Source organism: Choloepus didactylus, chromosome 7 (assembly GCF_015220235.1).
Source record: "Choloepus didactylus isolate mChoDid1 chromosome 7, mChoDid1.pri, whole genome shotgun sequence".
NCBI lineage: Eukaryota > Metazoa > Chordata > Mammalia > Pilosa > Megalonychidae > Choloepus > Choloepus didactylus.
In genome coordinates this window covers 116,933,219-116,960,568 of record NC_051313.1, presented here as the reverse complement: position 1 = coordinate 116,960,568, position 27,350 = coordinate 116,933,219, and the positions used below count along the sequence as shown (strand labels likewise).

The 27,350-nt window shown below is 40.3% G+C and overlaps 3 protein-coding genes across 9 annotated transcripts in view; 2 read left to right on the top strand and 1 right to left on the bottom strand.

The window, feature by feature from the left end:
- The window catches only part of UHRF1BP1 (UHRF1 binding protein 1), a 95,089-nt gene extending 79,657 nt beyond the window's left edge, over window positions 1–15,432 (top strand). For all 4 annotated transcript variants that reach the window (XM_037843466.1, XM_037843464.1, XM_037843465.1 and 1 more), the window contains 9 exons: window positions 206–399; window positions 596–2,052; window positions 6,007–6,203; window positions 7,217–7,371; window positions 7,456–7,606; window positions 9,242–9,504; window positions 9,958–10,066; window positions 10,194–10,300; window positions 10,705–15,432. In XM_037843466.1, coding sequence (XP_037699394.1) covers window positions 206–399; window positions 596–2,052; window positions 6,007–6,203; window positions 7,217–7,371; window positions 7,456–7,606; window positions 9,242–9,504; window positions 9,958–10,066; window positions 10,194–10,300; window positions 10,705–10,830 — 2,759 coding nt within the window. In that variant the 3' untranslated portion in view covers window positions 10,831–15,432. The remainder of the gene's footprint in view (window positions 1–205; window positions 400–595; window positions 2,053–6,006; window positions 6,204–7,216; window positions 7,372–7,455; window positions 7,607–9,241; window positions 9,505–9,957; window positions 10,067–10,193; window positions 10,301–10,704) is intronic.
- A 230-nt stretch (window positions 15,433–15,662) lies between these two features.
- Window positions 15,663–23,602, bottom strand: TAF11 (TATA-box binding protein associated factor 11). Of its 2 annotated transcripts, XM_037843272.1 has the most exons (5): window positions 23,256–23,601; window positions 19,045–19,193; window positions 17,421–17,508; window positions 16,995–17,091; window positions 15,663–16,321 (listed from the first exon to the last, which is right to left on the bottom strand). In XM_037843272.1, exons 1-5 carry the CDS (start codon window positions 23,553–23,555, stop codon window positions 16,191–16,193), a joined length of 765 nt encoding a protein of 254 aa, XP_037699200.1. In that variant the 5' UTR covers window positions 23,556–23,601; the 3' UTR covers window positions 15,663–16,190. The 2 variants fall into 2 exon arrangements, with proteins under 2 accessions (XP_037699200.1, XP_037699201.1); XM_037843273.1 differs by lacking the exon at window positions 16,995–17,091 and having other exon boundaries at window positions 16,265–16,321; window positions 23,256–23,602.
- Window positions 23,603–24,849: 1,247 nt separating this feature from the next.
- The window catches only part of ANKS1A (ankyrin repeat and sterile alpha motif domain containing 1A), a 240,219-nt gene continuing 237,718 nt past the window's right edge, over window positions 24,850–27,350 (top strand). For all 3 annotated transcript variants that reach the window (XM_037843766.1, XM_037843767.1, XM_037843765.1), the window contains exon 1: window positions 24,850–25,058. In XM_037843766.1, the coding sequence (XP_037699694.1) occupies window positions 24,868–25,058 (191 nt within the window). In that variant the 5' untranslated portion in view covers window positions 24,850–24,867. The remainder of the gene's footprint in view (window positions 25,059–27,350) is intronic.

Below are 27,350 nucleotides of genomic sequence, written 5' to 3'. Positions count from 1 at the left end.
ATTTGTCTGCCTTGGGGTTACTATTTACATTCTCATTTGTTTTTAGAACTTTAGGTGTTTGAGTTAATTTAGCATGCCTTTGTTAAAAACTCTGCCCTGTATAATGTCCACCTTTGCTCTCATGAAATAAAATAAATATTAGCTGGTAAGTAGGAGTCTAGCTGCTGCTTTGTACCTGGTGACTCTTTTATTCCCCGCTTTTTAGTTCCCTGTCCCAATCTCTACATTCAGTTAAATGGTCTGACATTTACCATGGATCCTGTCAGTTTGCTCTGGGGAAACCTCTTCTGCCTGGATTTATACCACAGCTTGGAGCAGTTCAAAGCTATCTATAAGCTGGAAGATTCAAGCCAGAAAGATGAACACTTGGACATCCGACTAGATGCTTTCTGGTTGAAGGTAGGGAGAGAGTGAAATTTTTGTTCCCTGTTGGTAGACACATCTGCATCTCTCCTGGCTGTTATCCAGGATTCCATTGTCCATTTGATGGAAGTAAGGAAAACAGACCCAAATAATCTGTCATGTCTGTGTACATGGTGGGATGTTGAGATACTCAAATGGCCATTCTGAATTGTATTTTATTTTCTCTCTGAAGGTGAGCTTCCCACTGGAGAAGAGAGAGGAGGCTAGGTTGCATCGTCCCCAGGCTCTTGCCATTTCTGCATCAAGAATGACTGCCACCAATACACGTCATGCCCCACATTGTAGCTGTCCAGATCTCCAGAACCTCTTCCGGGGTTTTACTGCTGCTGAGTTCTTTCATTCCAATTATATTCGCTTTCCCAAGGTCCCAGGTGGCTTTAGCCTTCTGCACATGCTTTTTTTGCATCATGCCTTCCAGATGGAATCCCACCTCCCTCAGCCTGGTACCCTCCCTCTCAAGAGGCCTAAGGCGTCCCAGGATCTTTGGTCCCTCCACTTTGCCCAGATCTCCTTGGACTTTGAGGGAACAGAGAACTTCAAAGGTCATACCTTGAATTTTGTGGCCCCTTTCCCCTTGTCCATTTGGGCCTGTCAGCCCCTCCGCTGGCAGCAAGCTGAGGCGCAGAAGCTCCTTTCATCTACAGAGGGGAGACTAAAACTATCAGCCAGCTTTGGAAGTCCTGGCCAATCTGAGGCTCTTGTCCCTGACTCTGTGTCCCATCAGAGATCAAAGACTGAGCATGATTTGAAAAGCCTATCAGGACTTACAGAAGTCATGGAAGTTCTGAGGGAAGGCAGTGGTGGTGTGGACAGCAAAGGACCACTGACAGAGCTAGAGGATGCAGCAGATGTTCACATGCTTGTACACTCCTCCTCCCATGTCCGAGTGAGGCTTGACCACTACCAGTACTTGGCTCTGCTTCGCCTGAAGGAGGTGCTGCAGGGTCTTCAGGAACAGCTGACTAAAGATACAGAGGCCATTACTGGGTCTCCCCTGCAGTCCCAGACAGCTTGCATTGGACTCCTCTTCCCCAGCGCTGAGGTGGCTTTGCTCATGCATCCTGCCCCTGGGGCTGGTAAGGCCGACTCTGCAGGTTCAGATACTACCAGCCTCATAGATTCGGAGCTCTGTCCTTCAGAGGATCGGGAGCTGAAGTCTGATGCTTCCTCAGACCAGGGCCCAGCAAGTCCTGAGAAGGTCCTGGAAGATAGTGGCATTGAAAATCTGGATGCATCCCAGGATAGGCCACTGCCTCTCCATAGTAATGGAGAACTGCAGGACCCAGGTTCACTTGCACAGCAGCTGGCAGGGATAGGCCATGAGGCAGTTGAGTCTCTTCAGACCAAGAGAGGGAGCAGAGCCCAAGCACCTAGCTCACCAGCTGTGTTGAAGTCCACAGGTGGCAGAGATACCACTGTGAATGGACAGGGTGAGCTCATTCCCTTGAAAAACATTGAGGGAGAGTTGTCAAGTGCTATTCACATGACCAAGGATGCCACCAAGGAGGCCCTACATGCCACCATGGACCTCACCAAGGAAGCTGTGTCCCTGACTAAGGATGCCTTCAGTCTGGGCAGAGATCGAATGACCTCCACCATGCACAAGATGTTATCCCTGCCCCCAGCCAAGTGAGTGGTTCTCTGCCACCTTCAGTCACCCCATCTCTTCCTATGCCCCCTTGTGGGCATGCTTAGATTGCAAAGTATCACACCGTTGAGAGTGTGTAGGATGGCCCATTTAATGTGGCAAAGCCTTTAATTTTCAAAGCTGCCTGTAGGGCAGTGGAGGAATTTTCAGGCTACTTAGAGGATTAAAGGGTATGCCAGATGGAGAGACTTATTTCCAGGATTATATCTAATTCTGTGATAAGAGAAGAACTGGAAATTGGAATAAAGTAACAAAATCCCATAGCCTTTCGTATGCTTCCATATGTCATAGCAGTTTTCAAGTCAACATTTGTTTCCTCGAATCAAGTTATCTTCTCTTTCCCTGATTCACTATTATTGATATAGCTAGACCATATCAGAATCAGAATAATAATACTTGACATCTATACTATTTTATTCTTTTCAGTGGGCTTTCATGTAATATTTTGTTTGATTTAATCCCCGCAGCATAGTGAGGTAGCTATAGGTGTTTGTATCCCCAGTTTATATCTGAGGAAATTGAGGCTTCAGAGAAAAATAGCCCATGGGTCCTGTGTCTTTTTTTTTTTTTTTTTTTCCTCTGACCTTTCTGTGTCTTTTAAGTAGAAAAAAGGCTGTGACTTTGAACTTACTGTTTCTGGTACATCTTATCAACGTCTTCCAGAATAATAGAGAAGGAAGAATTTCATCCATTCATTCAGCAAACATTTTTGAGATGTTACTCAGTGCCAAGTCTCTATGTCAGGCACTAGAGACACAGTGGGGAGTAAGCAGGAAAACAGAAATGCATAGTCAGGAGAGTGGAAAGCAACAGTTTTCCCATGGGTGCCTTGTGGTTTTACAAAAGATAATGAAGATTAAGGGGAATCTTTGCTGGGACCCTTTGTGGTTCAGGGACCATGGTGTAAAGCTCAGTGGCTTTAGAGCTTTTTTCTAAGAGAATTGTTTTAAGTGGGTCTAAGCAGTGCCTCTGGTAGGCTGGTATCTGTATGTCAGGCACTGCTCTAAATACTAACAATATTAGTTCGCTAAATTCTTGTAACAATCCTATAAGGCAGGTACTAATATCACTTTCCATTTTATGGATGAGAAAATTAAGTCTCAGAAAGGTAAGAGACTTGCTCAAGATCCTACATCTTGGGAGTGGTGGGGTGAGGATTCAATGCCTGAACTCCTTATCACCAAATTGTGCTGCCTTTTCTAGATGGAGAAGAGTGAGGGAGATGGGAAAAGAGGAGAAGTGAAAAAGAATAAAGAAAGGTGTGTTACAAAAGTTCTTTTTAAAGTATCAAGTGTAACTTCCTAACCGCTCAGGCCAGTGTCCTTTCCTCAGTCCTCATTCTCCTGGGCTCCTCTGTGGCAGTTAACATGGCCCACCAGTCCTTTCTGAGTATTTGTGACATGCCTAGTTACTTGAGTTTCTCAGAGGGAGTCTTTTATTTTTTTCCCTTACCTGCTCTTTTCTTCCTTTTATCCTGCAAATGCAACTCTATCCCAAGTCTAGTCTGTACATATTCTGATCATTTTGTCTTAAGTTTTGTTTTTTAAAGTGATAAAAATGATTTGTACTCATTCTGTTAATAATGTAGAAAATACAGAGGAAAATAAAGAAGAAAAAATAAAAATTACTATCCAGGGAGCCACTATTTATAATTGGGTCATTTTCTCTCAATATTTTTACTTAAATTTGTGTGTCCATGTGAATGTTTGTAGTATATACACTTATTTAATATACACAAATACCATTTTTACAAAAAAAGTGATTATATTATTTATAGTATTATCCTGCTTTTATTCACTTAATGTTTTATTGTGAACATTTTCCCATTCATTAGGTATTTATGAATACATGATTTTTAATTGTTTTGTTGTGTTCTAGCTAATGGAGCCGACCCTAAACTTTCCCTTTCAACCACAATCACACCTACAAATCGTTGCAGTTAGTTACACTCACTATATTTCCAAATGATTGTAATTTTTATGGGCATTACTCTTTGTGCATATCTAAATCTTTCTTTAGAATAAAAACCTGGAAGTGGAATTATTGGGTCAAAGGTTATAAACATTTTTTAAGGTTCTTAATTCATTTGCCAAACTTTCAGTAGATTTGTATTAGTCTGTACTTCTGAATACTTTCTCTCTAGGTTACTTTATCCATCTCCTCACTTCTGCTGTAGTTTATATTTCCAGTCCTGACTTCCTTCCCCTCCTCTGGTCTTCATTTAAAACTATCTACTGATTTTTTTTTTTTAAGAAATACAAACAAACAAAGCATATAAAATGTTTTAAAAAACAAAACAAAACAAAAACAAGAAAAAAAAAAGAAAAAAACTATCTACTGGACATAGCTCCACATGACAGCTAGATCCTCACGTGAAACTAAAATTCCTTATCCCTCCCAAGACCAATTCTTTCTTCTTTTGGTAGTGGTATCACTATTCTCCTGCTCATCTAAACTCCACGTTTTAGCCCTTTGCTTCTTTCAGCCGTAGTTAGGTTTGGGGCATAATTCCTAGAGCAGTGGCTCTCAAACTTGAGCTTGCATCAGGATCGCCTGGAGGGCTTGTTAATGAAGGGATTGCTGGGCCCACCCTTGGTAGTTTGAGATGGGGCCTGAGAATTTGCATTTCTAATGAGTCCCCAGCTGAGGTGATGACCCTACCGGGACCACACTTCAAGAACACTTCCAGGGATCTCACATCAGTTTTTCTTGTTGGCCTCCACATGCGGACTATTTTTAGTAAACTATTACATGATTTCCCCATTGGAGGGTGTTTCCTCTCTAGATTCTTTTAAAAAAGCCAGATGAAACTTACTAAAACACAGGTGTGATCTTGTTATTTCCTCACTCCAAAACTTTCAGACATCTTCCTTATACCCACTGAATTTAGTTTGAACTACTCATGTGGCATAATGAATTTTTATGATCTGTCTATATGCCACTTTACAGTTCTCAAAGCATTTTCAAATGTAATCTTTTATTCAGGGTTCTCTATAATCTGACTGCAACCCATGTGGTAAAGTGAAAAAAGTACTTAGCTGGAAGTTAGGAGTTGGGTTTTTGTTAATTCCACCTTTAACTGTGACCTTGGTTCAGTTTCTTCATCTGTAAAATGGTAGGGTAGGATTAAAAGGTTTTTAAAGGTTTCTTTTCACTATGTTATGCCTTTCTAACTTTATCTTCCATTGCTCTCCCCAACAAAACCTAAGCTTAAGCCGGACTGAACTACTTGTCTCCAAAGGTACTTTTTGTTTTCTGGGCTCCATGCCTTTGCTCGTGTTGTTCCTTGCTCATAAAATGCCCTCTTCCCTATCTCTTCCTTCCATGGTCCTTTAAGGACCACCTTAAATGCCATCTCTTTCCACAAAGCCATCCTGATCTTCTCCCCCTCCTCCTTTCCCCTCTTTGATGTTGCCTAGCCTTTGGCCTGAGCCTCTGTTTGCCTCTTGTATGTGTGTGTGACTTACTACCATACAATGTTATTTACATATGTCTTCTCTTTCCTGATAGATGATAAGTTCTTTGAAGATGGGGGCTGTCTTACCACCCGCCATCCCTGGCTTGTGCCTAGTATGGTGTTTTGTGTACAGAAATTATGCAGTAAATACTTGTGGAGTGAATGTGGGTGGCTTTAGGTGCTGTTCATTTAACACCAGTGCTGTTGGTAGCTGGTCCCTTCTGTGGTTGGGATGACCTTGAATAACCTTTACATTTAATGTTATGGGAGAGGCTCCTTATGCAGTTTGAGATGCTGGAATAAGAGGATTCAGAAAGGCCAGTGATTTGAAAACATGATGTCTTTATAGCAGGTAAAGTCAAGGCGTATGTTCACATTAACTGTGTGACTGAAGAGAGAAGGTATTGCGAGGGGGTGGGAACAAACATGTCCTAAGTCATGTTTTTGTTTTTTGTTTTTGTTTTTGTTTTTTAAACAGGGAACCCATAGCCAAGATAGACGAGGGGATGGCCGCCCCAGTGAGTGGAGGTGCTGCCCGACTCCGATTTTTTTCAATGAAAAGGACGGTATCTCAGCAGTCATTTGATGGTGTCTCCTTGGATAACAGTGGCCCTGAAGACCAGATTTCAGTGGACAGTGATGGCAGCGATAGCTTTGTGATGCTCTTGGAATCTGGTATGTGGAAGCAGAGCCAAGCAATTGCAGAAGTGTAGAAAGTGTTCTCTCTGCTGCCTTCATTCAGACTGGCTGGATTTAAGAGGAGCTGAGAGTTGAAAAAATAAACATTTTCTTAACCAAAACAAAAGAAAACAAAGAAAGAAATCTTAACAGATTTGTGGCTCCAGCATTATCCCCATATATTCTAAGTTACTGGTCAGCACTTAACCTTTATCACGGAAAAAGACTGACCAAAGGAGAGAGCACTAGTCCTATAGCCCTGTAGCTGTGGCCATAGGATTAGTTGTGTGGTTGGTGTCAATGGTGTGTGTGTTTGTTGTCTGTTTTTTGTTTGTTTCCTACCTATGAATTTTTTTGTTGGAAATAACTAGGAACTTTTTTTCTGCTGATAAAACAAGTAACTTTGAAGGAATTCTATCAATCACCTCTGGAAGTTAGTTTTTTTTTTTCATTTTTTTTTTTCAGTTTATTGAAAGAGAAACTGTTAAATGGTCTCTGAAGAGTGTCTAAATGAAAATAATGATTTAAAAATGCACTATTTCTTAAGCCAGGTGGTGGGTACCTATGTTTTTATTACTATTTTTTAACTTCTTAGAGAAAATATCAAATATGTATAAATGTACCCATAATCAAATAATAACCCCCAAATACCTATCACCTAGCTTCAACTATTAAGAACTCATGGCCATTCTTGTTTCATATACATTCCTCTTCACTTCACTTCCAACTATATTATTTTGAAGTGAATCCCAAACATCATATCATTTTATTCATAAATATTTTAAGTGTGCAGATTCAGACTTTAAAAATATGTGATCAAATCCCATCATCACATTTTAAAAATTAACAGTGATTCCTTAAGTTTATCAAATATCCAGTTAGTATTCAAATTTCCAGTTGTCTCATAAATTTCATAAATGTTTTGATTTTACAGTTCTCACTGTTTCTAGAGGTTGGATTTGAACAGAACTTCTTGACTTTTGAACCCTTTTGTCACCTTTCTCATGCAGAATCTGGTCCAGAATCTCTCCCACCAGGTTCTCTTCCAAATGTCTTGGGAGATGCTGCTGTTGAAGGGAGCCCTGTTGTGGATAATTATGGACAGGGATCACCAGAGGCCAACAGTTCAGTCTCACCCAGTGGGGCAGACCTCAGTCTTCACCTGGTGAGCTATTGTACTTTCTTCTCTACAGAGGGTAGGGTCTGGGCTGGAAGCCTGGGACTCAACTTAGAGAGTCTCCTTTTACAGGTCTCAGTTCTGGTCCTGAAGGTGAATGAGGTGTCATTTGGGCTTGAGGTACATGGCGAGGACCTGACTGTGGCCCTGCAAGCAGAGGAACTGACCCTTCAGCAGCTGGGCACCATGGGACTCTGGCAATTCCTGCATGGACACTGCCCAGGTGAGCTGGTGGAATTTATCTGGTGCAGCCATAGTTTAACTTGCTCCTATCACTGGGCTCTAAAGGCAGTTCCCTAGTGTTAAGTCGTTGGCCCTTCTCTCAAGCAACCATTAGGAAGAGAAAGAACCCCAATGAAGTCTCCTTCTTGCAAGGAGTTCCCCAGAGCTCTTTCTGGGGCTGTGCTTTTGCTAGGCCATTCTCCATTGTTATTTCCCAGTTGCTCCTTATGCTTATACATGAGAACAGTGTCTCCTTCATTTTTGTGGCTGCTAACATAAAATCTGGGCTTGTGTTATGTGCTTTGTTTAAAAAATTACTTTTTAAAATATGGAGTTGATACTAAGAATGCTTATAAAATATACATAAAGTGTAAAAAATAGCAATACAATAAACCCAAGTACTTACTGCCTAGTTTAATAAATAGAACATTACCATTACCTTTGAAGTCCTTGGGAGCCTATCTCCTGATCCTTCCTCTGTCCTTCAACTGTTCACGGTAATCACAATCCTGAGATTTGTTTTCATTACCTTGCTTTACTTTGCAATTTTACACATATATTTGTATCAATGTATTATTTAGCTTTGCAGGTTTTAAAATTTATCTAAAGAGAATCATAATTTCTATTCATTTGTGACTTGCTTCTTTGCCTTAACATGATATTCTTGAAGTTCTTTTTAGTTGAGTTAGCAATATTTCATTCATTTTCACTGCTATATAATATTTTATTGTATAAGTATACAATACACAGCTTTATTGAGGTATTATTTATATACTATAAATCCACTCATTTTAATTGTTCAATAATTTTGTAGTAAATTTACAGAGTTGTGTACCACAATCAGATTTTAGAACATTTACATTATTCCTAAAAGAACTCTTGTACCCATTACCACTACTTACTTTTTCAAAGTATTCTGAATAAATATTTAGGTTGTTTCTAGTTTTTTGCCATTTCAAATAGTGTTGCTGTGAGCAACCTTATAAATGTCTCCTGGTACACAGATTCAAGAGTTCCCCAAGGTTATATTCCTGAGGTTATAATTTCCAAGTCATCAGGGTAGATATAGCTTCAACTTTACTAGATAATGCTATTTGTTTTCCAAAGTGGCTGTACCAATTTATAGTCTCATAAGTGTATAAGTTGTTGCATATCCTTGGCTATACCTGAGATTGTTCTTTATGGAATTTTGGGGAGGTTAGCATAGCTCCTGCTTGGCTCTATCAGAGAGATGAGACCAAGACTTTGAGAAAGGAAGAGACATTCAAATTTAGCAGAGTTTAGGGGCCTATGTTTTAAGAGCTTTCCTTTGGCTGTTAGCCTAGCACCTCAGATTCTCAGCAAGGCCAGCTTTTTATTGCTCCTTCATCTCCTTTACACCTCAAGAGGCATAGCCAAGTGGCTAAGCTAATGGACTCTGCAGTCAGACTGCCTGGGTTTAAATTGTAGCCTTGTTACTTACTAGTTGTGTAACTTTGGGCAAGTTATTCTCTTTACCTTGGTTCCTTCATATATAGGATGGGAATGATGGTAATACTTTTGGCACAGGGTTGTTATGAGTATTAAATACATGTAAAATGTTTAGAACAGTCCCTGGTATTAATTAACATTTTTCTTTCCTTCTCTTCTCTCAAAGACACAAGCTTTCAGGAATCCTCAACTTTGAATACTGGCCACGTCAGTCCAGCTGTGGGCCTTCGCTTTGAGGTGGGGCCTGGTGCAGCTGTTCACTCCCCCCTGGCCATACAGAATGGCTTCTTGCATTTCTTGCTTCGTGGCTGTGACCTAGAGCTGTTCACTTCAGTGCTCAATAGCTTGGGGCCTTTCTTAGAGGATGAGGAGATTCCAGTGATAGTTCCCATGCAGATTGAGCTCCTGAACTCCAGAATCACATTGAAGGTGAGAGGAACCTTTGGTTTTTTGCCTTTGAACTTTGTAAGAGAAGGAATTCTAACACTGGCAACCGTTGACCTCTTCTCTTGTCCTGCTAACCTCTTCTCTTGTTCTGGTAAAATGTGGTGAGGATTAAGGAATTGCACACTAGCATTCTTTGTTAGTGTTGTAGTACTATATAAATGTGTCTTGCTGTCAAAAGTGGGGAGACCTGATCTGTAACCCCAGCCTTGCCTTTGGCTTGCAGCATGACCAGTGCAAGCCATTAGGTTATCTGAGCCTCAGTTTCACTATCTCTAGAATGGAAAAACTCAGTTTTGCCCCTCATACTTTGCAAGAATATATGGAGAAATTATAATGTAAAAGTGCTTCAAGTTGAACTGTAACAGGATGGGTTGTGTTATCTAAATTGCTCTGAGCTGTTTGGGGGCATCAGGTGGTTTCCTTCTCTTCTTGCAGGATGACATCCCACCTGTCTATCCGACGTCCCCAGGCCCTATCCCCATCACTCTGGCCATGGAGCACATTGTGCTGAAGAGGAGTGATGATGGTATTTTCCACATAGGTGGTGAGTCCGACTTGTTGGGTCTCCTGGATTCTCTGCCTCTTCTCTCCTATGAGAGAATAGGTGACAACTCGAAATTGTCTGGGTGTTGGCAGCAGTTTGTGGCTTAGAACCTTCACTTATTTTCCAGCTGCTGCTGAGGACAGACCACCTAAAGAAGTACCTAAAAGTGAGAAGAGGCAGCCCCCAAAAGAACAGTTGTTTCTGGTACCCACGGTGGAGGCTTTTGGACAGCAGGTGAGGACCTAACTGAACAGTGCCTTCTCATAAACCCCCTAGGGGCTGTAATCTTGGAAGTTAGTAAAACCCCAAGGGCTGAAAAGGTTGTTTGTGCTGTATACATTTGGGTGGTTTGGGCTTCTGTCACTTATCAGCAGCTTCTGGTAGTGCTGAATAGAGGCTGCAAGTCAGGAAGTGAATGGTTGCTGATCACATATCCCACCTTTTGCTTTCCCTGTAACTGATGAACTCTGGAGAGGGGATTAGGTTCTTAGGAAAGATCCAGGTTTTCATGGTCATTGACCTAACTTGTAGATTTTTCTGCATGAATTCTTCCTCCCTGATCCCTTTACTGGCTATTGCTGCAAGGTGGTGGTAACCGTATTTCATTCATTAACTGGGAACTACTTACTATTCCTCAGGTGAAAGAACTGCCCATCCTACAAAAGGAACTTATAGAAACCAAACAAGCATTGGCTAATGCCAACCAGGATAAGGAAAAACTTCTTCAGGAGATTAGAAAATATAACCCCCTCTTTGAGCTCTGACAGCATCACCTCAGCTGTCTGTGCCACGGAGAGAGATCACCAGCAATAGCACCGCCTAGGACAGAAGGCACCATCCAGTGTCAACTAAGTCTGCCTAAGGATGCCAGAGACTGGGGAGTGCCGAACTTACTCTTTGAAGGTGTACTTTCTATTATCTGTTCTAACTTGGATGGAGGACAGGCAAAACATGACCACTTCCTAGGAAATTGAGGGCAGCTTTGTGCGTGGCTCAAGCATCATTTCTCGCCTGTATAAAGCCTTTCAGCCCTCTATGCTAGGTGGAATCTTCTGGGCATTATAGAGCCATTTCACCTCTTGGTTTCATGGCAGAGACATTGCTTCCTCCACAACCTGTGTGAAAAGGGGAAAGTACCCACCTCCTCAGTCACCCACAGAGCCACCAAAGATTATAAGTCCCAGAGCTTCCTGTAGCAGACCTGAACAGGCATTGGCCTGAGTTTTGGCCTTAGTAGTGGAGTAGAATAGGAAATAGCCCAGCAAAGCAGGGCACCAGGAGAGGCACAAAAATAAGGGGACCTGGATCCCGCCTTTTTGGAAAGGGAATCAAGTTCATATCCTCTTGGCTGATATTACTGTCAAATTTTTCAGGGTTAAGCTTCCTTTCTTTTATCCCTTCATCATTGTGATGCTGTGGTAGAAAGTAAACAAGGGCAAAATTATAGTATCATCCCCTTTTATAACATGATGTATTTGAAATTTAAATCAAGAAAAAATATTCATTCAAAGTTGGGTTGAATTGAAGACATGCTGTGGTAGGGATAATTGGGGGTCTTGATTCTGAAACCCGTTCCCCTGCCTAGAGTCCAGCCTCTCCTTCACAGACACACCTGAGATTAGTCCCTCTCTTTCCCTGGGGCCCTGGCACATCCGCTTTCCCAGCATTGTGACTTTCTACCAGTGCTCTTCTCAGCACTTGGTGGTTTGGGGGTTGGAAATATTTTAAACATCTCAACCTGTTGCCTTTCACCCGCCGCCCCCCCCCCCCCCACTGTGGCTTTTTAAAATCATGTACTTTTGACTTAAGTTAAACAAAACAAAACAAAACAAAAACCCAGACAAAACCCTTTAATCTGGCTAGGTTTGCTTTCTGTCTTACAAAAGATCTTTTTTTCCTACATGATTCTTCACCAACCATCTACCTCCATCCATAGTGCTCTGTGGTATACTTCAAGCTGTGTTGATTGGACAGAAGTTCATCAGATGACTCACCTTGACTTGGCAATGTGGTAAAATAGTGATTTAATTGTGTCACTAAAGTCTAAATCACACATGGCCTATTGAAGGAAAGGTAAAATGGTTTATTTTTTACCTTTTATGGGATATCATGCTTGACTTGTATACACCAGTTTTTTGAGGATAAAAAAAAACATGTATTCAAGAAGGCACTAGCTCTAATTTGTTCAGGTTTTAAAGAGCTTTTGTCCAGGTTCTTCACTAAGGCAATTTTAAAAACACAGTTATTATGGGATTGTGCAAATATTTTGTCATATTTAGGAAACAACTTAGTGACTTAGAAACAAAAAAAACATCTTTCTGGAAGGAGAATGCTAACAGGAAGATTCCTAAAGATCAATGCTTGGTTCAAATTTATTTAAGATTTAAAAAAAATTAAAGTCACTTTTTCTAAGCAGTGAAAAGTCAAATGAGATTTAAAAAAACAAAACAAAAAACTGCAGGATGATCACAAGCAGGGCTGTGAATACTAAGAAAAGTGATATATGGGGTTCAGCATAAGAAAGTAGAAGGTAACGTGTTTATGATAAGGCGGTGAACTCTGTTAGAACTCAGGAAAGAAACTGAAGCATTACTGAAGAGGGAGGAGGGGTCAATGTGCTGCTATGGCCAAAAGCCTTCTAGGCATCATTAGGAAGGGCACTTGGGAGACAGCACAGAAAACACCACCTCATTCAAAACTGTGGTTATGTCTTAATCAAAATGCCCGTGCTTTTCTGGTGATCTTATTTATGAAACATAAAGTGACGGGGCAAGGTCTAGAGAAGAGCAAAAGTTATCGGGGGGCAGAGGTATTTCCACATGAGGACACATCTTTGAAATGTGGACTAGATTCTGGGAAGACGAAAGCTGAGGTTGAATGTTTGATCACATATTCAATCAGGAGCAAGGACATGTTCACTAGGTCCTGAAATACTGACTCTAGGGCTCTACCTCATAGCCTTAGTTAAAAGAATGCATGTGGCATAGTGAATCAGAAACTTATGGAGCTTGTTGTCCAAGAAGTGATGCCAGCAGAGACGATACATGGGTGTGGTAGGTTTAAGAGGAATCTCTGTACAATGGCCTCCCAGAGAGAAATTGTAGAAAACTAGAGGTATTTGGTGATACACAACTGAGAGGGTGACTGTGTCCCTCCACAACCCTCCCTCCCCCTTTAGTGCTTCTTTCAAAGACAGAATGCTGAACTGAATGGATCACTGGTCCTCTCAAGTATGGCATTTGTAATTCTAGGGGTTGTGATGGGGAAATCCTAAAACCCAAAAATAGGGTAGCCTCAGGCTCACCTGAATTGGTTTAAAATCACACTCTGATTCTCTTCCCTTCCCCTCCTCCCTTGACTACCACTTCCCTCTACCAATAGGCATTGTTTGATGTACCTTTACCTAAAGCTGGTGTTTGGTGGAAGGCGGTAGAAACAAAACCAGTGAGCATTAAGGCTAATCTCTTAGTGGCCAGAGCTCAGAATTCTGGACTCTCTGGAATTCGTAGCTCTTGTTCATGTGACAAATGGAGTCCTAGAACTTATTACTTTCCTTATGTAGCAGCTTTGGCCATAGTTTCTTGAAATCCTCTCTCAAGAAATGTGGTAGGGGTCATTATCCCATGGGAGTTTGGTAAAAGTCATCTTGTATACCTTCACACTCCTGTTCATTGGGGGAAGGAAAACTTTTTCATAATGAGGAACTGTGAACTGGTTGGTAGTCCTCAGGATACGTATCAAGGAAAATAATGGAAGGAAAAAATAGTGACGGCCCCTTTGGACTGCTTACAATTTCTGCCTCAGAGTTGCAATTCTCTGTGGACAAGAAATGACAATACCTCAAGAAAATGCTCGGGGTGATAGCACTACTATCTCTGAAAGACTTCAGCTGCTGCACATTACCATTTCAGCTGGGAAGCATTTACAACTACGTATTATCTATGATTGTCCAGATTTCCTGTTTACATGTATATACTGAGAATATGCTTTAGCACATATGGACTAGAATTTAAATCCTCTCTAGCTGTTTCGCAGGAATGGTTATCAATCTCATTGAGTTCTGTTTTCAACTCACTGGAATAATTAACCTAGTTTCTGTGACTTAAGACAAAAAGAATAGGTTCTATTCATGTGATGCCTCCTTTTTTACTGTATATGTAGTCTGATCCTCATTTTGCTGTGGGTCTCAACTTTTATGCCCCCTTTTTCTTGGTCCTGAAAGTACTTTCTGCGTTTGGAATATATAAGAGAGAAATAACATCTCCCCATAGACACCCCATAACATAAATGCCTCCGTTTAACTCATTTATGTTAGTTTCCTCTCAGGCTAGTTTTGGGGGATAGTGGAAAGAAGGTAGTTTGAAGTACTGCCATAATATGGGAACTTTCTATTCCAGATCATTAAACCAAAGTTGTTTTTTTCATATTTAATACTTGCCTAAACTTCTAAAATTAGTTACAGTAAAATCACAAAACCATAGAAACAACTGAATTTTGTTCTCAAGCTAGTAGGATGCCATTTGGTTATTGGAGCACTAAAAGTTGTGTTGTTGCCTTGATTTACCATAGTCATTATTAAGTGTTTCAGAGAGAATCTGTTACGTTGCATCATCCTTTCAGGCCCTCGGACCTTTACCTCATTGCTTCCCCTACCTTTTGCTAGAAAAGAGATGTGCCCATTCACCTCTTACAACATGCACAAGGGGAAGCACGGATGGAGAACCTCTATGTAACAGTGAGGCTTTTGGCCAGACTTAGGATGTGATCTTCCTCCCATGAAAATTTCAGTCTTATTCAGTACTTCTAACTATAATAGGTATAGTTCCTCCAGTTTAAAAAATTCGTGCTGGAGCTGAGAGACCATATTTTTTGTTGGTTTGTTAGTTTTTGATCAAGATGTAGTCTGAGTCTTACAGCATTTCTTTGTGGAATGCTCCACTGAAATGTCTTCTCCATTGGCTAAATGTATGTGGAAAGTCATGAGTTTTGATATGTAAGATATTAAAGGCAGATTAGCCCAATTTCATGAGTCCAAGCTGTTTCTTCCACTCTGGGTGTTAAACTGAATTGGAATCTTTACTAGGACAAGCTTGGGAAAGCTTCAGAGCCCTTCTGATGACACTGAATGATAGAAAAGGCTTCCTGGGGATTGCCAATTAAATCCAGTAGCCTTATTACTGCTAATCACTGTCAAGAAAAGGTCACTCTATTGCCCTCTATTGGTGGAAAACAATGAGAATGTATTTGATGAACTGGAATCCTGGTCAGTATTGGGAAATTTCAATGTTGCAATATCTAATCAAACCTGGAGTGTACTGGTTCTGTGAACCACCTGAAAAAAAGCAAATTAAACTTATTAAACAATATTGGTTGTGGCATGTCTCTTTAGTGGAATCTGAAATATATGTCCTTTTACATTGTTTTAAATTGTGCTTTAAATGCACTTTTATGAGATATAATTTTAATGGTTCTAGTAGAAAACAGGAAGGGCTTGAAATTTCACCAAAAAGCCAAGCCAGTTTTACTCTGACACCAAAAATAATGATGAACTTCTCCTTCCCATTCCAACCAGCAACAGACAATAAGTACACATATGGCAAGTTGGAAAACAGTTTAATGATCACTCACCAAAATCCATAGGAGAATCTCAAATGTTCACAAAGACAAACTATTCCACTACTGTGCAGTTCATGGTAGAATATCATTCATGAGTCAAAAGTTTCTGGTTGTTTAATCTACTTAAAACCAGGCATAAGGAACAATCTAAATCTTAGCAACTTCAGGCTTCAATGTGAAACCATGAAAAATCTCTTGGAAGGGTTTACTCTCTCTGAAAGCAGCTCCCTGTCCAGAGAATGTGCAAGGCTCATGCATTCTTCAAACTAGCCAAGAAACAGTTAAATGTCTCACAATGCCCTGAGAGGTCCCAGTATTTAGTCAAGGCAAGTATGAAACAGGCTGCATACCTTCCTCTAGGTGTGATGAATATCAGAGTTTTGAGGAAGATATTAAAATCATTCTTGGTGGACTGAGATACTGAAGCACCAGTGCAGAAAGTCTCATGTGATGGGAAATCTGGAACCAGTACTTCTTCCTTCAGTAATAGTCCTTTCTAGTCCCTGGCCTAGAAGAAGATGATTTTTTTGTGCTTTGAGTTAGGGATCTGCCCCTTTGACTTTAGCCTCCGAACAGCCTCCCTCATATGCTTGGGTTGTAGTGGTGGCATTTCTCCCCACTTCTCACACACATCCAGTGCTAAAGAGAGGACAAAGAGAAAGTTCCATTATCACACAAGAGTTTCTTAATTTTCATTCTCCTTTTGAGTTCTGTGATTCTCATTAACCCTTCTTATATTTGCTAAGGATGTAAGAGTTTCCCTTCTTAGGAGGATGCTAAAAAACATATGTTAGCTTTAGCATAACATTCCATATCAGGCTTAACCATAAGCAACAGTTTTAAACATACCTCCTACTTAAAAAAAAAAAAAAAAAATTATCTGGCCAGAGATCAGCAGTGGGCCAGGCTTCTTACTTGACAGAGGGGGCAATACCCAGGGGTCACAACATCAGGAACCACTCCTCACCATACACCGGTAAGCCCTAGTGATTGCTTTTCTTGTATCATTGCTCTCCTTGTGGCAGAGAAATGAGCAAGGTCCACTGGAGGAAAATACAAATGCTGCTTCTGAGTCAGCTTGGGATAAGGACAGGAATCAGGGAAGGGTGTTTCCTAGATGCTTCCTTGCCCCTCAGTATGGAAACTTTCCAGGATTAATGGTCATGCTCTCCTGAATACAAGGCTCCCCACTTGGTCAACTTGTAGTGCAATGGACCCTTCCACAGGAGCTTAAATAAGTCCCTTAATGTAGGTATTCTTGAAAATAAGAACAGCACAGGTTCAATCCAGTATTTGTACCAACACCACTCACCTTCTTCTACCACCTCCCCGACGAAGACCTTGGAAATACCAGACATGGCAATAACAACATTCTGAGACACAGAGGTGCCAGTGATGGATTGGATCAACTTGAAAGAAAACATAGACACTGTGATTAAGATAGTCAAGGGTTGGCTTTGGAACATACTACCCATAAAAGAGCTTTGCACTGAAACACTATTTACTAAAGGCTGTATGCTGACATTTGAGACTTCAAATAAGGTTTCAGGTGTGTAAGGACCTATTCTATATGTTGAGACCCTACCTCAGATAATAAAGGGACATGTTATTTTTATTTTCCCAAGTAAATGACCACCAACTTGCCTAACACCTCACTTCAAAATGCCAGCAGACATAGCTCTTGAAGCTAGTTCAATTCTAACATAAAATGGAAATGAAATGTGTGGTCCATTCTTACCCTTTTAATGGCTGCCTTAGGGAAAGCTGACCGGCGATACATTTCATAACGGTTCAGCTGTTCCTCAGAAAAAGAAGAAACCAGGATTCTAAAGAAAGATTCAGGTAATGAAGTTAGCTTGTAAGACTGAATGCTTAAGATACATTGTTATGTGAATAAAAGCAAGTCTTAGACAATTTTAAAAAAATAATGAATTCTCAAGGGGACAATGGCATCATACTTTGTACTTATAAGGAATGGAGATTAAACACCGTTTCTACTAATGAGAAAAAAAGTGTGACACAACTTCCTTTCTTCCTTCATTAAGATCAAAACTTAAACAATAATGTTGGGTCACTGTATAATATTACATAAGCCTGTGTTTTCAGCATTAGACTCTCCAAAATTCTATGATACTGCATCTCAGATTGGTGGTAAAAACTTAATATATAAATTTACATTCAAACCAATAGTTTTCAAGATTAACAGTTTTAGGGGAAAGATATTTCCAAAACATATGGAAAGGGATTAATACTCTTAATTTTAAAAAATAAGCAAAGGACATGAGCAGGAAATTTACAAAAATACCAATGGCCAATAAATATAGAGGAAAAACAAGAACCTTCACTATACTAAAGAAACCAAATTTATAAATTTACAAGATAATATTTTTAATAAATAAGATAATTATTAAAAAGAATGATATTAGTGAGAGTATGGGGACACAAACTCATACATGCTGGCTGAGTGTGAATGGGAACAACCTTTTTGGAGAGGAATTTGGAAATAAGTATGAAAGACCTCTGAAAATGTTCTTACTGTTCCAATTAGCAATTGTGCTCCTAGGATTTTATCTTAGGAACTAAATGGAAAAGTATGCAAAGATGTGACCAGAGATACTCAGCATAATATTGTCAAGAGGGAAAAAAAAACAAAAACAAAAACAGCAGTCACAGGAATTGGTTACATTATGGTTCATCCCCCCCACATAATAGAATAAAATGGAGCCATTAAAAATGGTGATTTATGGGCATATTTAATGACATGAAAAAATTTGTATCTGTAGTTTACATATCAACCCCCCCCCCCAAAAAAAAATCTAAAAACGAATATACCCAAATACTGTACCCAAGTATATACCCAGGGTAAACTCTGGGTGGTGTGATAATGGGTGATTATTTTTTCTATATTCTCTAAATTACCTGCAATGAGCCCATACTCCTTTTACAATCAGAAAACTTAAAGTTATTTCCATTCTGAAGAAAGTTATGACCTAGATGTATAATTACTGACATTGAAAACCTTCACCATATATAATGTAAAAAAAAAAAAAAAAAAAAAAGCAGTTACAAAACAGTATTTAACACTTTTGAAACTTTTGAAAATTATTTTATTTACCAATATATATGTTCACAAAATATCTTGGAGAATATCCATCAAAATATTAATAGTGCTTATCTCTTGGTGGTAAGGTACTATTTTTTCTTTTTATTTATATTTTTCTATAATGTAATACAATGTATTCATTGCTTTATTTTCTTTTAAGTTTAAAAAAGAAAAAAAAAATAGAGGCCAAGAAAAAGTTATTAATTTTGCATGGTCAAGTTAGAGCCTTGAAATGGGGAAAGATCAGAAAGTGACTTACTGCATCTTCTGAATTTCATCTTCATCAACTTTCTGCTTCTTCTCTTTCTTTTCTTTGGTATCTATTTTCATTTTTTTGGCTGCCGGAGTAAGTAATGATGAGTCTTCCCTTTCAACTGCTGTTAAATCTGAGGTGTCCTGACTCTTGAGCTGAGAAGATAAAAGAAATCCTATTAGATACTTGGCCTACTGTCAATGCTTGGTCAAGGTAAGAAGACATTGTCTTCATGACAACAACACAACAAATCTACTTATTGAGTAGTTTTTTGGTTCTAGGCACTGCCTGTACCAACAAATGTTAGACATAGTATCTCTCCTAAAGGAAGTTTATAGTTGTGGAAAAAAGAAAATCAGTGAAAGAAAAAAGAAAACCAGTTTAGCTATGATCATAGCTCCAGTATGTTTATGAGAGTAATGAAATGCAAAGGATCATGAAAACCACTCTCCTCCAGAATCCATTCTCCCCTGGGTCTACTCTCTTGACCTCATTCTGTAGAGGGATGTCAGCAAGGTCCTCCCAATCCAACCTGCTCTTCTGCCTTTAGGTTGATAGATCTCTTCACTGCTGATGATTCCATGTGGAAACAATATTAAAAAGGAGGCCCCTATTCTCATTAAAACAACTTTCCATTGGGAACATTTAAGTTAGCTGCTTCCACAAGTAGTCCCCCTTTTTTTCTATTCTTCAATTCTATGGTATCGCGCAAATATTTATTTATCACTTTACTAGACTGAAAACTTTATGAAGATAGATTTGTTTCTTATTTACCTCCCTTCCCCCATAAGCATTTAGCAGTCTTACTCATGCCAGATGTTCAGTAAGAATCTGTTTAATTAAAAAAAAAAAATCCAAACATTATCCTCTCCAACTTAAAATAGACTCTAAGGATATAATAAAATTCACTAATCGGATTTAACCACTGTTCCCCTTAAAGAGGAACTTGAACTTAAACTCATACAGGACTATGGGAGTGGAGTGGGGGTCGGGGTAGGAATGAAGATAGTATATCTTTGACAGCCTTTTCAATTTCTTCTCCTGGTACTGTTTTCTAACCTCCTTGGGCTTAAATTTTGGTGATATATGTTTTCCTAGAAAATCATCTGTTTTTCTGAGATATTCAAATTTGTTCGGCCTGAACATTATTTTCTTATGATTTTAAAGATCTCCATATTAGTGCTTATAACCTCTTTCTTATTTTGCAGTGTTGTGCGTTTACATTTCAAATAACCAGGTCTTAGTCTCATTGTCTCTCTCTCTTCTTTTGTGTGAATTTTTTATTTACACACTGTATCTAGAAACAGATACATAAATTCTTAAACAATTAATTTCCAAAAATGTGCAAGAAATTACTATAATTTGTTTACAAACCAAAACACATATTAAAATCAATGGACTTCGGATAATTCATTCTGTGGTGGTCTCATACAAATGGTATACACCTGATTTGAAACACAGAGAAAAAGTGTCAACTACAGCAATCTGGATTGCAAGTATTAATTTCATGGCACTCCAACAAGACTATAAAATTTCTTTAACCCAACATGTATACTTATTACAAAATTCTATAAGAATTTTTCATATCTCTGGATGCAGAGTTTGGAACACTTTTCAGAAACAGCAACTACACATTTTGCCATATTATGACTGATTAATAAAAAGAATGCTTATAAAAAACCTTCTTTACAGGATTAAAAAAGTATTAAAAGAAATCAAATATGTGATTACTCGTTTACCAATGTTTTGATAATTTTAAAGTTATTTATGGAACTGGTGATTGTTCCTTAATAAAGTATTTAACCAAACTGTCTATTGCTGGTAATGTGATTTCACTTGCAAATTACAAATTCACATTTGATGAAATGCAACTTAAGATTTAAATGAAAATATATTATTTTGAATCATTCATAAAGCAATATCTCTCATCATACAGTGTGGCATGTATAATTAAAATTGGCATTTCTGAAAGGTTTAAGAAAAATATTTAGACTTGTAGCACTAGCAGACATTGCATATAATCTATTTAAGATTTTTAGTAACTTTTATCCTGTTTCAATAATACTGGCTCAGAAATTATAATGTATACTTTATATTTTATTTCCTATATGCCAATGATTTAGCCTTTTGGCACTTAATTTTTTTTAAGAGCAAGGTGGTTGCCCTGTGTAGCTGGTTTCCTTAAAAACTATTTTTAGTTCTATGATCATTTCCTGTGAAAAGTATTTTTGACCTTCTAAACTTAAATTTTCAAAATTATTGCACCAAGTAGAAAGAGAACAGTTTTCCTTAGAAAGAGAAAAAGTGAGAGCCTTTTCAAGTACTTTCTATCACTTTGTTATTTGTAAAAATGCATTATAGGGTCCTAGTAAGTCTGAAAATAGTTTCTGGCCTCCATCATTTTTTGTAATGAAACATTTGATTCAAAACAAAAACAAAAACAAAAACTCTGATGCATTTATTATGGCAAATGGGTATAGCTTTCCCGTTTTCTTCTTTTTCATGCCTTAAGCACAGATTTTTAGAAGCACATATTGAAAAGTCACTTAGAGGTTTTGTCTACATGTCATCTAAGCCACCATTCAATAGGATTCAAAAATGTAATGAAATTGTATCTAGGCCAAATTGCAGGATGAATATTTCTCTCTCTCTTTTCCCTTCCATTTTTAACCAAAGTGTTTTCCTCTCATATAAAACCAATCTTTCCTATTATGCCATGCTACCTATGCCAAATGGGTATCTATCTCAAAACAGAAAATATTTCCAATACCCCTTTCCTTTCTGTTTATGCATTTCATTTCTTGGCAAATACTTTGATTTTCATCAATACACTATCAGAACCTAGTAATTCCAAATTAGATTATAGCAGGACATATTGTTTTAGAGTATTTTATATTATGGGTATACAAAAGCACATCAAAAATTGGCTTTCTGAATTAGAACAGTATCAAGTCCTGCCCGTCAAAAAAACCCACAAAGTACACTTTTAAATACATTCAAATAAAAATCAGAATAACCTTCATTTGACACTAACTGGCTAGATCTTAAACACATGGCACCATGAGGAAAATGGGGGGAGCAGGCTATGTCCACATGATGTAGTGGGGTTCAGGGCAGTCCAAAGGCCTCTGTGCACCACAGTCTCATTGTCTCTTGTGTTTTTTAAGTGCTATTTCATTAACATCTACTTTTATCCTTATTAACTCCTTGTTCCTACATTCTTCTGGTTTATTTATTTATTTATTTTTTCTGGTTTCTTGAGTTGGGTCCTTATTTTCAATATCTCTTGTTTGTTAATAAAAATAATTAAGGCTAGGAATTTTTCTCTAAATAAGTCTTTGGTCAAATCCCATTGGATTTGATGTACAGTGTTCACCTTGACAAGGGCAATGCAGAAAACAGTTTGAAATGTCCAAATGGTTTGTTTATTTGGTGGGGAGGGGAAGAAGGGGAAACGAAAGGAGGGGAATCTTTTTTGTTGTTAACTTCAGATTTTATTGCATTGTACTAACAGAATGTGGCCTATCATGATTTCTAATTTTAAGAATTTATATTTTTTCTTTGTGGTCTGGTACATTGATCGATTTTTTAAAGTGTTTCAGAAGCATCAAAAAAAGAGAAGAATCTGTGTCCTCTGTTGGGTGCCAAGTTCTATGTGTAACGTGTGCTCTATTGGACAAAGCTAATTCTTATTCAAATTTGTTTTAAGGGCTTCTTAAATTATTTTGTCACATTTTTCTTTATATCTAAAAGTTATTACTTTATATGTTTTGATGCACCTCTGTGTTCTGAAAGAACGGATCCGATCGCATTTGCCACATACAGAGACAAAATTTATGTTCACGCAACCTCTAAGAGGAACCGTATTGCAGTGGAAGAGGTACCAAGTCAATGGTGGAGAACTCTTGGTTCTAGTACTGGCTCTCACACTAAGCCTTATTGGATCCCAATTTCCTCACCAGGGAATCCAAAAAGCTATTTTAAATTCCCTTAGAAGTAGCTTAATCCCTAAGAGCAGGGATTAAAAATATTAACCCAGTTCTTCAGGCCTCGAACCGAACAAACACATTTTTTTTTCCCCTCCACGATTGCAGATCTAAAGGAGTCGTGTATTTAAGTTCTCGTAGCTTGGGAGGAACCAACCAAGAAGCCTGGCGAATAGTTAGGAACCAAATTCCGGGCTACTGCTCCGGCGTCATCAACACATCTCTCTTTACCTCGCTATCCTCCGTCCAGACTTCTTTCAAGTCCCCATCTCCGTCCCCGTCAGCTTCCTCCCGGATTACGTCTGTGTCGGTGGCCCCGGAGCCCAAGGGAACGGCGGTCGATTCATCCGACTCCCTAGCCTCTCCACCTTTGTCTGTGGGCGATTCACAGGCATTTTCCATTACTGTGACACGAGATCGCGGCGCTGTCAGACCAGGAGCCAGGGACCCGCGCAACACTACAGCACACGAGTTTACTTCCTGTCGCCGCGTGGAGATGACGTCACTTCTACCGCTCCTCGGAAGGATCATTTTGAGGCGCACGTGAAAGACTTCAGGACTTCGTTTTTACGCTCCGAGTTGGTGGTAATGGTGAGAGGAAAAATTGGGGGTGCGGATTCTCTGCCCTGGAAGAGCCAGCATTTGTGAAGGACTTCTTTATCCTTTCTGCCTTTCTAAAAATGCAATGTCAGTTAATTCCTTTCCTAACCCCCTCCCTTAGAGGAAAAGTTGGGGTACAGGGGTGAAAACTCAATTCCTTTGTATGCCCGCATCGTTGGATGCGGCTGCCTTCGTCTGTTAAACTTTCAAGCGGGAACTCAACCTCGTACGTTTCATTTAAACAGAGACCTGTCTTTTACGTTGAGCTGCCAGCATTTCCCTTCTATTCCGCATGAACCTAAAAAAAAAACCATGAACTCATTCATGTAACTTGAGCAGAATTTATCCAATCCATTTTCTTAGCGCCTACTTTGAACCAGCAACGGTTTTAGGTACCACTGAACAAAACAGGCATAGTGCCTACTCAATGGTTTTTCAGACTCCCCAGAATTCAAGATCCGGGCTGGTTTCACAAACGTAAGTTTTTATGTTAGTTCGGTTAATCTCATCAAAAGTTAAGAGGAAACAATGCTACCGCTGTGTGTTATGTGTCTCCTTTGAACATTTTACTCTAATGAGCCATTTCAGGGATTGAGAGGATGAAGAGGTGAAGATATATCTATTTTTTAATATTCCTCTCTTGTCTCCTTCAGCACATTGAGTTATAGGAGGTAAGCACATTTTTTTTTCATCTCTGTATCACCAGGTCCCCACACCCATTAGATATTTAATTTATGTGTGCTGCAAGAATGAATTTGGAAATGTAGGTGCGCGTTACCATATTTCTTTCTTTGTTTCTACACTGCCTGGATGAATTACCGTATTTCCTTTCCAGTGGGCTCCCAAAACCTTTTGAGGAGGGAGGGCGCTTCGGGAGGCGCGTACAGGTGGGTCCATTTGTCCCCTTCCACCTGGGCAGCGGAGACCCACACGGCGCTGGCCCTGACCCTTCCTGGCTGGTCTCTGCACAGCGAGGTCCTCTTGATACCCGCCCCAAACACCTGCGCCTGCCTCCCTGAGCCCCGCCCAGCTAGGTGGGCAAGGGGGCGGGGCGAGGGGCGCGGTGACGCTTGACGCCAGCTCCCGGAAGTGACGCGCGCGTGGGGAAAAAGCGGGGGGTTGAGGGGGGGTGGTGTCCCCGGCCGGTTTGGGGGGTGCGTTGCCCGGAGACAGAAAGTTTGGGAGTCAGGGCGGGCTCGGGCGGCGGCCCGGGGGCAGGGTCCAGGGGGGGCCGGCCCTGGGGATGGGGAAGGAGCAGGAGCTGCTAGAGGCGGCGCGCACCGGGCACCTCCCGGCCGTGGAGAAGCTACTGTCCGGGAAGCGGCTCTCCTCAGGCTTCGGGGGCAGCAGCGGCTCCGGGAGCGGCGGCGGTGGCGGCGGCGGTGGCGGCAGCGGCCTGGGCTCCTCGAGCCATCCCCTCTCCAGTTTGCTCAGGTGAGTAGCATTCGAGCCGGGCCGCCGTCTCGAGACCCCCTCTCCCATGCCCGTCTCCTGGGACCTAGAGAGGTCGGGGCTCCTGAGACCCGGGCGGATGGGCTTGCGGGTTGTCCTGGGGCAGGGATCTGGAGGGGTGGGGGCGGGTCCCGGTCCGCGCGGCGCGGGGTTCTGCTCATCTCAGTTCTGACCCGACTGCGAAGAATGGTGGGAGTGCCCAAGGTGGCAGCCTCCGCCGCATGGCACAGCTCGGCTTTACCCTCGCCTGCTATAGGGTGCCAACTGTCGTATCTCACAAACCACCGTAAAGCAAATATGTATATATATATATATAATTTTTTTAAATCTCCCTCACCTCCTGCTGAAATTCCCACGCTTTGTAGAATCTCGCGACTTCTCGGAGGAAATTCTATCTGTTCCCTTCTCTTAGGAACTTGGAACTTTCCCTGGCTTTGTTGATAGTAAATTGTCTCTGTGTTTGTCACGTTAGAGTGTTCTTGTGTTTGAAGCTCAAATTCTAGTTCCTTGTACTGAACCTCTTTGGATTAGTGTAAGTGGCATATGCAGCATTCTTCAGGAGGTTTATTAATCAAGAAATAAATATAAGGTTTGTTGAGGGGTGTTTTAAACTTTTCTAAGGTCTGTTGCTAAAATAAACACTTGGATCTGGAGCTGTGAGGATTGAGGGGAAAAAGGTCACTTTTATATGGCTTGGAGGGGGGATTGGTGGTGCTTTGTCAGTGTGAGTAAAATTTGTTGGTTCAGCTTTCATAGCCTGTTTTCTTTTCCTTCCTTTTTCTGTTGAGGTTTTTAAGAAGTGGAAGTTCATTTAGAAACGACTTTGTTAGCTTTTGTTCCCCATTAATTTATGTAACTTCGACTTGAGTAACCTTGGGCCAAAGAAACCCAAGGCTTTAATACCTGGTAAGGTATTAAGTACCAAGGATCCTCTAAGCAGGAGGATTTATTTAAAAAAAAAAAAAAAGGCAATATAAGAAGTCTACCCGGGAGCTTCATTTGGGGAGGCAAAAACCAGTACTGTTTGTGACTACCTACCCAGCCCTTAGAACAATGCCGACACACTGTAGGTACTGAATGTTTGTTGAGTAAATAAAAACATCAATTGGAGGACAATAAGTTTCTGAATAAATTGACAGTGGTACTCTCTGTAATGGTTAGTAGTTAAGAGAGAGAAGAGATCACTTTGGGATGAATGAGGGTCAGGGAAGGCTGACCAGGAAAGGAGGGGGCTGCGGCTGGCCTTGAAGCATTTGAGGATTTGAATAGGTGACGTCTGGTGAGAGCATTCTAGGTGGGCACACCATGATTAGAAGCACAAAAGTGGAAAGAAGACTAATTTGGTACTAGTAGGGCACTAGGAGGAGGAGGTAGGTGGGCTAAATCTTTCCTTTGTTTGTCTTTCAGTACCTAGGTCAGTACGTGACAATGCATAGGTGCTCAATAAATGTACACTGAATGCATGAATTTGATTTTGAATCTTACCTAGTGTTCTGGTTTGCTAAAGCTGCTGGAATGCAAAATATCAGAAATGGATTGGCTTTTTCAATTGGGATTTATTAGTTCACAAATTTACAGTTCTAAGGCCATGAAAATGTCCCAATTAAGGCATCAATAGGATGATACCTTCTCTGAAGAAAGGCCAATGGCATCTGGAGTTCCTCTGTCACATGAGAAGGCACATGGCCAAAGTCTGCTGGGCCTCTCCCAGAGTTAGCTTCTGGTTTCTGTTGCTTTCTCCAAAATGTCTGGGCTTCTGTCTTGGCTTCTCTCTCAGCAACTGTGTGTCCTTGCTTGTTTCTCCCAGGGTGTTTTTCTCTAAGAGTCTGGGGGGACCTCTCTTCTCTGGATTTCATCTCTTAGCTGCTCTCCTGTTTCTGGTTTCAACAGCTGTCTCCAAAATATCTCTGGGCATTTTCTCTCTAAGTGTCTCTGTGTCAGCTTTCTTAAGGACTCCAGTAAACCAATTAAGACCCAATTGAGTGGGCAGGGTCACATCTCCATGGAAATAATCTAATCAAAAGGTCCCTCCCATATTAGGTCTGCCCCCCCCAAGATTGGATTAAAAGAACATGGCTTTAATGGGGTACATAACACACCTGGTTTACTTTGATAATTTGCAGTTCTTGTGCCTAGGAGATGAAGGAAAGACTATACAAGTTTGGGGGGGTGTTTGCCTCTAATGAATGGAATGATGTAGCATTTGGATGCTTGCCAGAGATACCTTGAGTCCCAGCATATACTGCTGAAGCCAGAAACTTTCATGTATCTCCT

Coding starts and splice junctions, on each gene's coding strand:
- TAF11 (XM_037843272.1), bottom strand. CDS start 23,555: ATGATCCTTCCGAGGAGCGGTAGAAGTGACGTCATCTCCACGCGGCGA. Junction 17,509..19,044: donor GATGAAATTCAGAAGATGCA/GTAAGTCACTTT, acceptor ATCTTTCTTTAG/AATCCTGGTTTCTTCTTTTT. Junction 17,092..17,420: donor CTAAGGCAGCCATTAAAAGG/GTAAGAATGGAC, acceptor TTTTCTTTCAAG/TTGATCCAATCCATCACTGG.